Raw genomic sequence first — 12740 nt, forward strand, 5'->3', positions numbered from 1 at the left:
AGATTGTTTTTATTTACATGTGGCTCCTTTTTGATCCAAGCTGTCTGGGTAGGCCCCTCCCGTTTTTAGGAGTGGAGCCTGCATTTATCAAGGGATTCTCATCTACCAAATGGATCCTCATCTGTAAATCTTTTTTAGTAACTTTGTTCTTCAGGTTTTTTTTTTTTTTTTTTTTTAATTCCACAAAGTTGTAAAGAAGTAATCCATCTCAACCATGTCCATTTCTTTGGAGTCATTGGGGTTTTTCTTTGCTCCATCTTACAAATATGAGCTGGAAGCTCAACTGTGGTTTTGTTCCCTGTTTGAAATATTTTGACTTCCCTCCCTTGAAAGAAAGACCAGGAACCAGAGGAGCAGACTGACTGAAGAGGCAACTCCTGGCTTTCTGAGGCTGCGGACTTGGATTGGGTGAATTGCTAGGGGTTTGGAGTGAAAACTGACGAATTTCAGTACCTCTGGCATGCTGTTCCAGGGAACTAGGGCTCCCACTAATTTATGAGGTTTTTAAACACATTGAAAATGACATGGCATTAAAATAAATTTGGATTTACTCAATCATGTCCCTTTGTCTGCTGCTTACTTGATGGAGGTGGGGAATGTCAATGTAATGATCACTTTGAATTTTTTTAAGTATTTATGCATAGAAGAACTGGGGAGTAGGCCAGAGGTGCAGGGGGTGATGGGTTTCACCAGAGATGAGTGGGGAGCAGAACAGGCAGATTGACCAAAATACACTCCTGAGGGAAGTAGTGAGACAGGAGAAGTCTGCTGTGCCATGGGAGTCAGCTCCCTGGCTGGCCTGGATCCTGGATGGAACTCTTGCTGTAGTGGCTGACTACAGCTTGATTGCGCTGTCTTTAACCCTGAGGCCCCTGGAACTTTTTTCTATATTGCCATATTCTACTGTCTTAAAGCTAGGAATACTATGAGTTAGGTTAAGACAAATCCTGGATCCTCTGAATTGAGATAGAGTATATTTTCTATGGGAGTTTGTGACTTGATTTTCTAAAGTTGCTGCTGATGCAGTTCATGACTAACATGTTTAACGTGTCCTATTAAAAAATAAAAACGATATATAAGTGTTTATCTTGATTAGGAAACAAGGGAGAATGCCTTTTGTGACAGGCAATTTTCCAGAGCCAGGCCCAGACTGGATGAATAGTTACTGAGCTTTGAGTATCTTAAATGTTAAAAAAGCATTGCTGAATTTGGAAATAATACAGATCAGAACTGAACGCAGGTCCTTCACAAGATTGTATAAATAATGGGCAATCAACAGGTGGGATCCTTGTGGACTTTTTTTTTTTTTTCCAATCCCCAACTCAATTCTGCTAGGGTTTCTTTTTGTTTTTAAGAACCTTACATTCTTGGTAATACTTATAGCTATTTAAATACTTGAAACAAAAGCCCTAAAGTTAAAAGTGAAATACATAAAAGTGAATCCAAAAGGGATTATAACGAAAACTTAAAAGTACGTTAAATAAGATGAAGTCTGATTAGGTATTGTTTTTCATTCTTCATAGCTCAAATTTTCCGTAGCGAAATGTTGGGCATTTTAAAAACGTGCTTCTTGACCTTACCGCGACACCGGTAAGTTCTTAACACAGCATTTTTGCCTTAGAGAAGAGAGCTCATCTTGCTTCCTCTCAGTCCACTGGTTTTATCCTCACCACTAGAGGGGAATCACTAAAGTATTTTCTGAACAAGATGCACTGTGGCCAGGAATCAGATATTCGGCCTGAGGCTTTGTGGGGAAGGACATTAGTAGGGAAAAACCTTGAGCTAAGGAAATCATGACAAATGTACCTTTTTGTAGCATGACAGCTTTCTCGACTCGCACTTTACATTCATATTCTGGAATCTTAGGACCTTCGGAAGTTCCGAGATCGAATCTTCCTGCAGCAATTTTGTTCAGAAATAGAGCAAACCAGTGAAACCAGCTAGTTTCGTACCATCCGCACCTCTCCAGGGTAAGATGGAGGGTTTCCTCAGAAAACTGCAACTCCCGTGAGGCACTGCGAGGAAAGGCGGAAGCGCCCCGTCACTCCTGCGCCTGCCGTTCCCATTGGAAACGAGTTCACGTGGAAATAATGTCATGTCCTTACGATAAAACCGGGGGGAGGGGAGTTTGCAACTCAAAGTCAAAGTCCCCTTCCATCCCGTGAAAACTCCTAATCCTATCGCTGATCTTTTGGCGGAGAGAGGCCAAAACCCATTGTTACGCTCCCTAGAAAGCCCCGCCCCCGGGAAGGAGTGGAGAGCGGAAGTGACGACACCGCGCGTCCCATTAAATAGCCATAGGCGGGCCGCGGGCCCTCTCTCGGCCTTAGCGCCATCTTCCCGGGTGAGTGTTACTGCTGGCTGCATTCAGATGCCGTTTACAATCCATTAACATCTGCCCTTCGTACTAACCATCACTATCGCAAATTAATTGTGGTCTTTTTCTCTTTGCCCATAGAAGCCTCCGCGCCATGAGAGCCAAGGTAAGCGTTCCCCTGGCAGGAGCTGTAGGAGTTAAGAGTAGGGAGGAAACCTAGGCGAGGGAAGCCCGCCATGGCTCCCACACCTCTGGGTTCGTAAGTGTTACGAGCCCTTAGTGGAAAAGGGGAGCAGAGCTTGTGAGAAGCATAGTAGGAGGGGCTGAGTGCTGTGGGGAAGGAGGGCGGCAGTCGGGGAGCCCCACCCGGGTTTTGGTGTTTACGTCTGGGGCGGGGGTCCCTAGACGGCTGCTGCTTCCTGCACTTACACTCGGGCAAGAACCTGCTTAGCCCTTAGTATAACCGCACATAAGCCGTTGCCAAAACTCATAACCTTTTGTTTCATACTCTGCCTCTGGTCGTGCTCGGTTACCAGTGGAGGAAGAAGCGAATGCGCAGGTATGTTACAATGTTACCGGCACGGGAGGCGGGAAGGGAGCGTACACCTGAGCCAACCTTGGGAGGAACATTTGGTTTGGAAACTAAAATTGCTGTGAAAAACGCGGAGTATTGACTCAGCCGTGGGATTGAACACATGCCGTGCTCGTCCTTTCACGAGCCCGTATTTGTGCACGTTGAAGGTTGGCGGGGAAAACTCGAGCTGGGGGGGAGATGCATTCTTACGTCTGCTTTTCAGGCTGAAGCGCAAAAGAAGAAAGATGAGGCAGAGGTCCAAGTAAACTAGTAACACCCATGAAGCCACAGAAACAGAAGTAAGGAAAGCCGGAGGCCAGGGACGCTGGTACAAATTGTTGGACTGCATGCTACTGTCTAGAACTTTGTCTCAGTGAATCTAGAACATCCATCACCATCTGGTCGCTGCGAACACCTTTGAGAGACCCACCGTGCTCGTACCAAAACCAGTCCCTTTTGGTCCTTTGCCCTGGACCTGTGACATTCTGGACTAGTTCTGTTCTCAGTTGGCTGAATGTAACACGTGTACAATAAACCATCCCTTCTGCTGTCTTGGCTGAAGAAAAAAATTATCCTGTCTGTTACGTGGTTTTTATGGCTCCGTTAGGTGTGTGGGTTCTTGTGAGCGCAACCCGGGGGTTGCTACCCCCATGCTACAGAGAGTGCCGAGCTGCCTGGGCTGCAGTGTGGGGCGCGACTCCCGCCCCTGGCCAACAGGTAGTCCTCGCACCTGGGAGCCGGCAGAGCATTGGGCGGCCTGTAGGTCCTGCAGAGGAGGTAGCGCCCGCTAGCATTGCAAGGGGCTGGCGGGCAGGTTAGTGGCAAAGCTGGTTCCGCCCCTGCTCGCTCCTCTCGGGGCCGACGCGGAGTTCCGCCTCGTGCGCTCCGTACCGCGCTGTGCGGTTGGGTTGCCATGGTGACGCGCAAAGCTTGCTGGGAGCTTCCTGCGGCTGGGCGCCCGGACGCCTCGCGACCATAGAGTATGGTTCCGGGTCCGGCGCCCAGAGCGTCGTTTCTTCCGCAGGAAGCGGAAGAGCGACTGGGTAGGCGGCTCTTTGTCGAAGCTAGAGGACCGGCAGGCGGCAGCAGCAACTACGGCGGCGGCGGCAGGTGAGGGAGGCGGGAGACTTAGGCGGAGGCCGCGCCCGGAGGGGAGGAGTCGGGGCCGGCCCAGCGGCTGCGCCCGGCCGGGATACACCAGCCCCCCAGGACCTGGCTGGCGCCTTCTCACGCCCGTGGACCGAGCCCCCTTTCTGACTGACCCCGCTTAGTGAGCAAACGCCAGCTCCGTGACGTCACAGCCCTGCCCATCCCCTCAGCCTGATGTCACCTGGAGTCCCTGCCCCTCCTGACGTCGCGCTCCGCTGGTGCCCTAGTCACCTGTCCCGGGCCAGCCGGCGCGCCGCGCGGAGTCGGCCACGCTCGAAGACTCGGCGCGGCAAACTACTCGGACTTTCTCCGCAAACTCTGGGGTGTTGCGAAGCGTCACAATCACCGCCCCCAAGTCTAATCTGCCGTCCCATTGCACTGTCAGTCGCTGTCCCCGCACGGATCCCCCTGGGGCGCCTCTAGTCCCGACCGCAGGCCGGGCTCTGGCGCTCGAGGCGGGGCGCCCCTCGCCCTTCTTTGTGGACTCGACTCGTTTTCAACCCGCCCTCCTCGCCTCTCCAGAGGAGTTCTGCCCCTCACCCTTCCTACTGACAACTTGTCCTTTTGCTAGAGGAAATCCAGGGCGAGTCCTAGGGAAACCCTAAAGTGCCCAGAGCTCTTGCCGTTTGTCAGACATCTTTCTCGTACCAGCCCCCCGTAGTTCTCTCGTCTTGCTTTCCCCTTCTCCCACCCAGACTCTGTTTTTTTCCTGTTCAGAACCCAGCAGTGATGTGGAGGTGGAGACCCACAGGAGCCCCGGACTTCACCTGAGCTACCTCAGGTATCGAACAAAGCTGGGACAGCTGGGTGGGAAGGCGGATTCGCTTATTTGTGTCTGGTGGGACCTGCGTGGGTCAGACCTGGACAGATGGCATTTACTTTCCCTCCGGTCATTTCCCTTTTAGTAAAAGTTTGTGTCTTTCACTGCTGCTTTTTCCCTTGGTTATTTGTACTGACTGGGACTGCATCGCTTTGGAGGAAGAGGACCCCTCTTTTACGGATTCTCTTGTAACTCTGGCCTCTGGTCCGTCCATCTGAGAGGATTGGAAGGCCATGAGTGCGTTGTTGGGGGCCATCTAGGCCAAACAGGAGAGTCCCTTAACTTAAGGGGGAGCAGTGTGAAATGTTCCTGGTTGAACTGCAGGGGGAGCCTCAGCACTGGCCGGGAGAGGCTTTGCCGGACAGACACGTGGTAGCAGGGACTCCCCATCTAGTTGGGGGGCGGGGAGAGGAGGGCTAGAACCAGGGCAGTGGACTGACATTCCAGAGCTCTCTTGGGAAAGAGGAGGCTTAAAAAGCTTTTATGGAGTCTATAAATAAAGAGGATCTTTGCAGGGTGAGGAACGGTGTGGTTTGAAGTCAGTGGGATCTTCCCATGGAGGCTTAGGAGGGTGCAGGATGGGGAGAGGAGGGGTTCTGTAAAATTAGCTCCTTGCTCCATCTTGACCTTGCCCCAAATGATTTCGTCCTCCGGGAGTGGGAGTCTCTTATTTGGAGCTGTAGAACTCTCCCCTGGAGGGGAGGGGTGGGGGCCCCTGCTGGGATTGCGAGTGGCGGCGAGCTGGGAATGAGTAGCAAGAAATGACAGGGTTAGGGTCTGCCCTCTCTCCACTCAGGCGTCCTGGAGCCTAGAGACCTGACGCGGCACAGAGTTCTCACCTGAAATCCCTTGGAAGAGGCTTAAGGAAAGTTTTGGCACCGATGTTCCATTACCCAGAGACCTAGTAGCTCACCGCCTCACTATGGCCGCGGTTCCCAGGCTCTCTTTAGCTGCTTCACTTCCATGACTATGATAAGGTCAGTTCAGAGCGGGAAATAAAATCCAACTCTATTCTTTCCCTACCCCCTCCTTGTCCTATTATCGTTAGTGAGATGAGGTGGCTTCACCCCAACTCCCTCCCTCTTCCGTTAGCCAGGCAAGTGTGAATCAGTCTGACCCAGACCAGGTGCACAAGGGCCTGGGCGGGACTTCTGACAAGCTAACCAGTCCAGGCCGAGTTCTCATCTCGTAGATTCTCCATCTCCAAAGCCGTTGCCTCTTTGGCCTGCCTCTTGCCTGACTGCCTGCTTTATAGTCGGGAAGAGTGTGGCCGCTTTGGAGGGCTCCTGTTTGACACAGTTCTCCTCTTTCCAGCAGTCACCAAGGGTGGCAAGAAAAGGAAGAAAGCCCTGAGTTGGGGGGGACCAGGATGCCTGACCGGGACAGCTATGCCAACGGCACTGGGAGCAGCGGCGGAGGCCCTGGAGGTGGTGGCAACGAGGAGGCCAGTGGGGCAGGGGCAGGCAGTGGCGGGGCCAGCTCGGATGCCATCTGTAGAGACTTCCTGAGGAACGTGTGCAAAAGAGGCAAGCGTTGCCGCTACCGTCATCCAGACATGAGTGAGGTGTCCAACTTGGGGGTGAGCAAAAACGAGTTCATCTTCTGCCATGACTTCCAGAACAAGGAGTGTAGTCGCCCGAACTGCCGATTTATCCATGGCTCCAAGGAAGATGAGGATGGATATAAGAAGACAGGAGAGCTTCCCCCTCGGCTGCGGCAGAAAGTGGCAGCCGGCCTGGGCCTTTCACCAGCTGACCTACCAAATGGCAAGGAGGAAGTCCCGATCTGCCGCGACTTTCTCAAGGGTGACTGCCAGAGAGGCGCCAAGTGCAAGTTCCGTCACCTGCAGCGGGATTTTGAGTTTGATGCCCGTGGCGGAGGAGGTGCTGGCGGTGGGGGCTCCGCAGGCCCAGTCCCCCCAGGACGACGTCATGATCTCTATGACATCTACGACCTCCCTGACAGGGGCTTTGAGGACCATGAGCCAGGCCCCAAGCGCCGGCGAGGTGGGTGCTGCCCCCCCGATGGCCCCCATTATGAATCCTACGATTATAGCCTGGCCCCACCACGCGGAGTGGAGTGCAGACTGCTGGAGGAGGAGAATGCCATGCTCAGGAAGCGAGTAGAGGAGCTGAAGAAGCAGGTCAGCAACCTGTTGGCCACTAACGAGGTACTGCTGGAACAAAACGCCCAGTTCCGCAATCAGGCCAAGGTCATGACCCTGAGCTCTACTGCACCAGCGACTGAGCAGACTCTGGCCCCCACCGTGGGCACTGTTGCCACTTTTAACCATGGCATTGCCCAGACTCACACTACACTCAGCAGCCAGGCTCTCCAGCCTCGCCCCGTGTCCCAGCAAGAACTGGTGGCTCCCGCTGGGGCTCCAGCCGCTCCCCCAACTAATGCTGCACCTCCCGCTGCTCCACCCCCCCCACCCCCACATTTGAACCCAGAGATCACGCCACTCTCAGCTGCTCTGGCTCAAACAATCGCCCAGGGAATGGCACCCCCACCTGTCTCCATGGCTCCTGTGGCTGTGTCGGTGGCTCCTGTGGCCCCTGTGGCTGTTTCGATGGCCCAGCCCTTGGCAGGAATCACAATGAGCCACACCACCACTCCCATGGTGACTTACCCCATCGCGTCCCAGAGCATGCGTATCACAGCCATGCCACACTGATGGGGGCTCATGGACACTCCTCTGGTATAGCCTCCCAGGGCTGGGGTCGAGGGCCCTTACCCACTTGCCTAGCCCTCCCAGGCCCTGTCTGAAGGGCTCACGCAAGAACTAGGACAAGAGACTATGAGGAGTTTGCTTCTGAGAAGGGGTTGAGCAATGTGGTTTCTCTCACCTCCCCTTGTGAGGGTCCTCTTGTCCATCTTCCGTCAAGCCTCAGAGAAGGGGCTTGCTAGGAGTGCAGACTGAAGCCAGCACAGAGGAAGGACTGACTGAGGGGAAGCTGGGGACATCCCTGTCCTTGTCCCTCATGCACAGCACAGGTTTCAGCACTGGCTTTGGAAGAAAAAGATACCCTGCCCAAGGGGAAAGCCAGGCAAGATTGGGAAGTGGGCGGCAAGGAGAGAAGGCCTAACAGGAGCCTTCAGGCAATTTGGGGCCTAGTTGAGTTGTACAATACAGGAACTCTTCCTGGTCCTTGGAAGGCGGGGACCATAATACTCCAGCCCAGAGACTAGGGAGGATTCATTACCTTGGCTTGGCCTGGAAGTCCATAGGGCAGGGCCCACAACTTTCCAAAGAAATAAAAAAAAATTATTTTTAAACAAGCGAAGGCAGTGAGAACTTGCTTAGATATTCTGTGTGGAAGATGGAAGCAGTAAATAGAATTCATGCCAAAATGGGATAAAGAGCCCACCCTCATCAGCTTGGGTTGGATTGGACAGACGCAGTGGAAGAGGGGTTGGGGCCCAGAACAAGACCGAATGGGGCTTTGAGGAAGGCACTTTGTGGGGTAAAAGAACTGGAGCCACCTAGTCTAGTTTAAAAATAGGCCCATCTGTTTCTGCTTTCTCCCTGCGTGTGCTATTCCCAGGTTGCCGTAGTAACCAGGGCTCCTAGGGTCATTCAGGGGGGCAGGTGTGTGTGCTGGCAAATGGGAATGGGATATGTATTGACAGATCCTTCCCTATTCAAACAGCAGAGCAGGTGGCTTTTGCTCTCTGAGTGTTGATGGCAATTAGTGTCCCTCCTACCCCATCCCTTCCTTGGTTACCAATGCCTTAATCCTTCAAGGCTCGGGAGGGGCTGGGACAGGGGAGTTCCTCTAGGGACACGAGTCTCAGAGTTCATCCCTTTCTTCTCGGGCCTCCGCAGAGGACTACAGCACTCTAGATCCAGTTAGGAGTCAGTTAAGACTCCTAAGGGGTCGGTTCCTCCGCAGCCCCTGGCTGATGTCGGGGAGACAACTCAGGTGTCTAAAGGGACAGTGGATTTGGGGGTAGAGAAAGTGATCCTAGGCGGTGTTCCCCATTGGACCTCCTGCTACCTCTTGCTTGCTTGTCTGGTTGATCACCCAGGGCGCACCTGGGCTTGGAGACGTGGGCTGTCAAGATGGCCATTTAAAACACAAATGGGTCTGAAGACTGAAAGTGGGCAAACACCGAAATATTGTTTGTGGGTTTCAGGAAGCACACATTGGTGAACGTAATGTTGACTTTCTGACATAATTCTGGATTATTAAAAGAGATGGTTTATGAACACTTAGATATGAACCTGTGATCACAGATACCAAGGTGAATTCATTCCAGCCAAGTCCTGACAAACTGTTTTCTTTGCCAGGTATTTCTAAAGACGTAGATTTGGGAAACTGGACATGGTAGGTCCTTTATGATCGTGCTGCAGCTAAAGACCACCAGGACACCTGTAGTTGAGCAGATTGTGTTTACTGTTCACTGCAGCCCGTGCCACTGGCAACCGGCGTGTCTCAGCAAGGGGTGTTAAAAAAGAACTTACAGGATTTAGACTTCAAGTGAATTGGGAGAAGCAACATTCATGAAGTGGGGCTTAGCTCTGGAATAGGTGCCACCGGAGAAGCAGGAATAATTCTTCAGCTTATCTAGTACAAGGGCAGAGTGAAGCGGAAGCTGTTTGCTCTTGGTAACTAGTAATGAAGCAACAATCATTAGCTAGGAGCGAGGGGTGTTTGCTCTTCTGTGGTTTACACACAGACCTTGTTTTTTATTTTTTTTTTAAATTGCAGTTTGATTTTTTTAAAGATTTTTTTATTTATACAAGAACCGGGGTACAGGCCAGATGTGTGGGAGGGTGAGAGGATTCACCAGAGACCGAGCGGGGAACAGAACAGGCAGAATGACGGAAACGTGGGCTGCTCCGTGGCCGGCGGGGATCGAACTGGCACTGCGGAGGCTGCGGACAGCTTCACGGCGCTGCGCTCAACCGCCTGTGCCGCCAGGGAGGCCCTGTTTTTTACTTTTAACAAAGTGATCTTGTGAAATGATCTTGTTTTGTGCCTCACTTCATAATAGTCACCACTGACTGTCTGCTGTTGGTGTTTTGTGCAGTTGTGTCTGACAGGAGAACATAATTTCCTAGCTAGGAGCCCCATCTTAGCTCCTCACTCAAGTCTAGCTGTTCTCAGGCCAGTTCCCAGATGGCAGGCACTGCTTTCCTCTTTCTTAACCACTGAGTCACTACAGATAAGGGAATAACTACAGGTCAGTTAATAGAGTTTGGTGTAATCCAAAACTGAACATTTGTGTCTGGTAAATGTTGATGCGTGCACTAACGTTAGAAACCTCTAGTGTCCGGTGATACACCACAGGCCATGTTTCACTTTTTTAAAAGGTGTAAAAATATGAAAAGCCATGTTAAGGAAATACTGAGTAATACTGAAAGTGGAACTTGGACTGACTAAATTTATCCAAGGAGTAAATCTGGATCCATTTGAATTGACCCACTCCACCTAAAAATTGCTTACACTTATCCGAGAAAGAAAAGCAGAGATCTGCATTAGCAATAGTTACATGAGGACAACACAGAACTTTCAACTGGCTGCAAAGCAAGATCTTAGTCCTCAGAATATGTCAATTCATAAATGTTAACTGCTGTGTGCTAGGCATCTAGGCGCTCCATAGAGTACCAGAACCAACGTTAGGCGTAAATACAGCAGTTCTGCCGTGTGTGTATGAGCGGAGTCACTCCTAAAGTATTGTGTGTGCTTCTAAATGTAGCTTTTAGGGCGGATCATTGACAAACCAGTGGGATAGTTGAAAAACTTAGCAAGAGAAGACTAAGGGGAGACCTAGGAACGATCCTGTCTTGCTGCATAAGAGTTCTGGAATAATAGCTAACATCTTTGGGTAGTTAGTAGACACCAAGGCACTCTGCTGGGTTCTTCACATACAGTATCTCACTGACGTGACGGGTACTATTGTCATACGCGTTTTTCAGAGAAGGTTTAGGGAGAGTAATCAATGCAGGGTTCCACAACTGGTAAGAGAAGCCAAGAACCTCTTCAGGCATCCTGAACCCAGACTTGGCATAAGAAAGTTCTAATAGTAGAGCCACCCAAGAATGGGGACACACAACACAAAAACCGGGACCACTGCTTTGTAGTAACTTTTGGGGATTAATACAGAAATTTCCTCAAATCCTTTGGAGAGCAGGTTGGGACCTTTCCGCTCGGAGAGTCGCTTGATTACCACCTCTTTTCCTCGGCCTCCGCCAGGGAGCGCTGCAGTTCACATACAAACGCAGCCTGCAAATCCAGTAAGTCTGGTTTCTCTCTGCGCTCAGAGACTCCCTGTAACAAATGGCCTTTCTTTTCCGTTACCTACTTACTGCTTATCACCAGCAGGTGGCCCCTGGGCAGCAGAATTGTCGTGGGCGGGGACCCACCCTGTTTACTTGTTCTGGTGCCTGCATTGCAGCTGCTGCTAATGTGGTTCCAGGGTCCCAGGTGGGAAGAGACCTTCCTGAGGAGGCGCTGTCATCCTCCGTATACTGTCCTCAGAAGGAGGATCTGATGAGCTAGCTGGGTGAGAAAAGGGGGAAGTTTGGAAAAGAACCTCCATGAGTACCCTCTGCATCCCCCAAGTAAGGGGGCGCCCTCCCCCATGCCATAGAGTCCTGCTGTGGAGATCCACTAGTTTTCCTGCTGTAGTCCCCAGACCCTGACCTCTTCTACCTACTCACCTTTGAAAATATGAAGGACACAGGAGGAAGACAGACTGTTGTTCTTTACTCTGCAGTATGAAGCAGCCTGGAAGAACAGTGAGCCCCCCGAGAAGTAGAGAAAGGGCAGTAAGAAAGTTTAGGAGTACGGGAGGAAGGCTGGGCAGGGACAGGCTTTAAGCAGCTTTGATGAAACACAGCAGGATGAAATCTACGCCTTGCAGAGCTAGATAAGATTTATCAGCCGCAGACCTGCTTCTCCCCCAACAATCAACACGAGCTCCCCCCTGCACGAAGTGGAATACTGTCTCATCTCACTGCACTAAGAGACACTCATCTGTGGCCAGTGGTGCCCTCCTGGGTGTCCAGTTGATCTAGTTTCCAGTCCCGGCCAGTATTCCAGGCGAAGCCCAGTGACCGGTCGGTCCGTGTGAGCTGCGCCTCCTTCCCCGGCCCTGCGCGGCCCAGCCCCGGGCAGTGGTCAACACTCGCCTCATTGCTCTGGGGTTGTTTCTAGTGCCCGAGGAGTTGCTCAGGGTCAGAGAGTCTTGGAAAATGTAATTCTGCGACCGTGGACCCCGCCCCGCCCCAGGGAGCCGATTTCCTTTTAATTCGTCCCCTCCGACAGACGAGGAACTCCCGGAGGTTCTGCAGGAATAAAACCTCGCGTCCTCGTCACCTCCTCCGCGGCCCTCACCTGAGGGCTGGGCCACCCCAACGGTGCGACTCTGACTCGCCAGGCGTGTCCAGCGTCTGCCGCGGCACCGCAGAGACGGGCCGGGCCGGGCCGGGCCGGGCCGGCACTTGGGTTCCGCACAGGCCGTTTCCCTCCCGCGGGGCGCGGGGAGAGGCCGGCGCTCGGGGCGGGGGCGGCCGGGGGCGCGCGCGGGAGTCCGGGCCGAGCGTCCGAGCGGCGCGCAGGGACACCCCGGCCGCGGGACCCCCAGCTTCGCGGCTCGGGGGCCGCGCGGGCGCTGGTGACGTCACACGGCGGGCGCGCCGCCCGCGGGGCCCGGGCGCCCCCGTCCGCAGGCCCGGCCCCCCCTCCGCCCGCCCGTCGGGGCCGCCCCTGAGCTTCCTGCCTCCGGGCCCCGCCGCCCCGGCCGCCCCCCGGCGCTCGGGCCCAATCGGGGGCGCCCCGCGCGGGGCCGCGCCCGGGGGAGGGGGCAGGGCCTCGCGCCTCTGGCTCCACCTCGGCCCGGCCCGGGCCAACCCGGCGGGGCCGGGCGCG

General features: G+C 53.3%; 1 protein-coding gene across 1 annotated transcript; it reads left to right on the forward strand.

The window, feature by feature from the left end:
- Positions 1–4762: 4762 nt before the first annotated feature.
- Positions 4763–7537, forward strand: ZC3H10 (zinc finger CCCH-type containing 10; the record flags this gene model as incomplete). Its single annotated transcript, XM_084255675.1, has 2 exons — positions 4763–4821; positions 6175–7537. Exon 2 carries the CDS (start codon positions 6230–6232, stop codon positions 7535–7537), a length of 1308 nt encoding a protein of 435 aa, XP_084111801.1. The 5' UTR covers positions 4763–4821; positions 6175–6229.
- Between the last annotated feature and the right edge of the window lie 5203 nt (positions 7538–12740).

This window comes from Talpa europaea (assembly GCF_964194135.1).
Source record: "Talpa europaea genome assembly, chromosome: 15".
Lineage (NCBI taxonomy): Eukaryota > Metazoa > Chordata > Mammalia > Eulipotyphla > Talpidae > Talpa > Talpa europaea.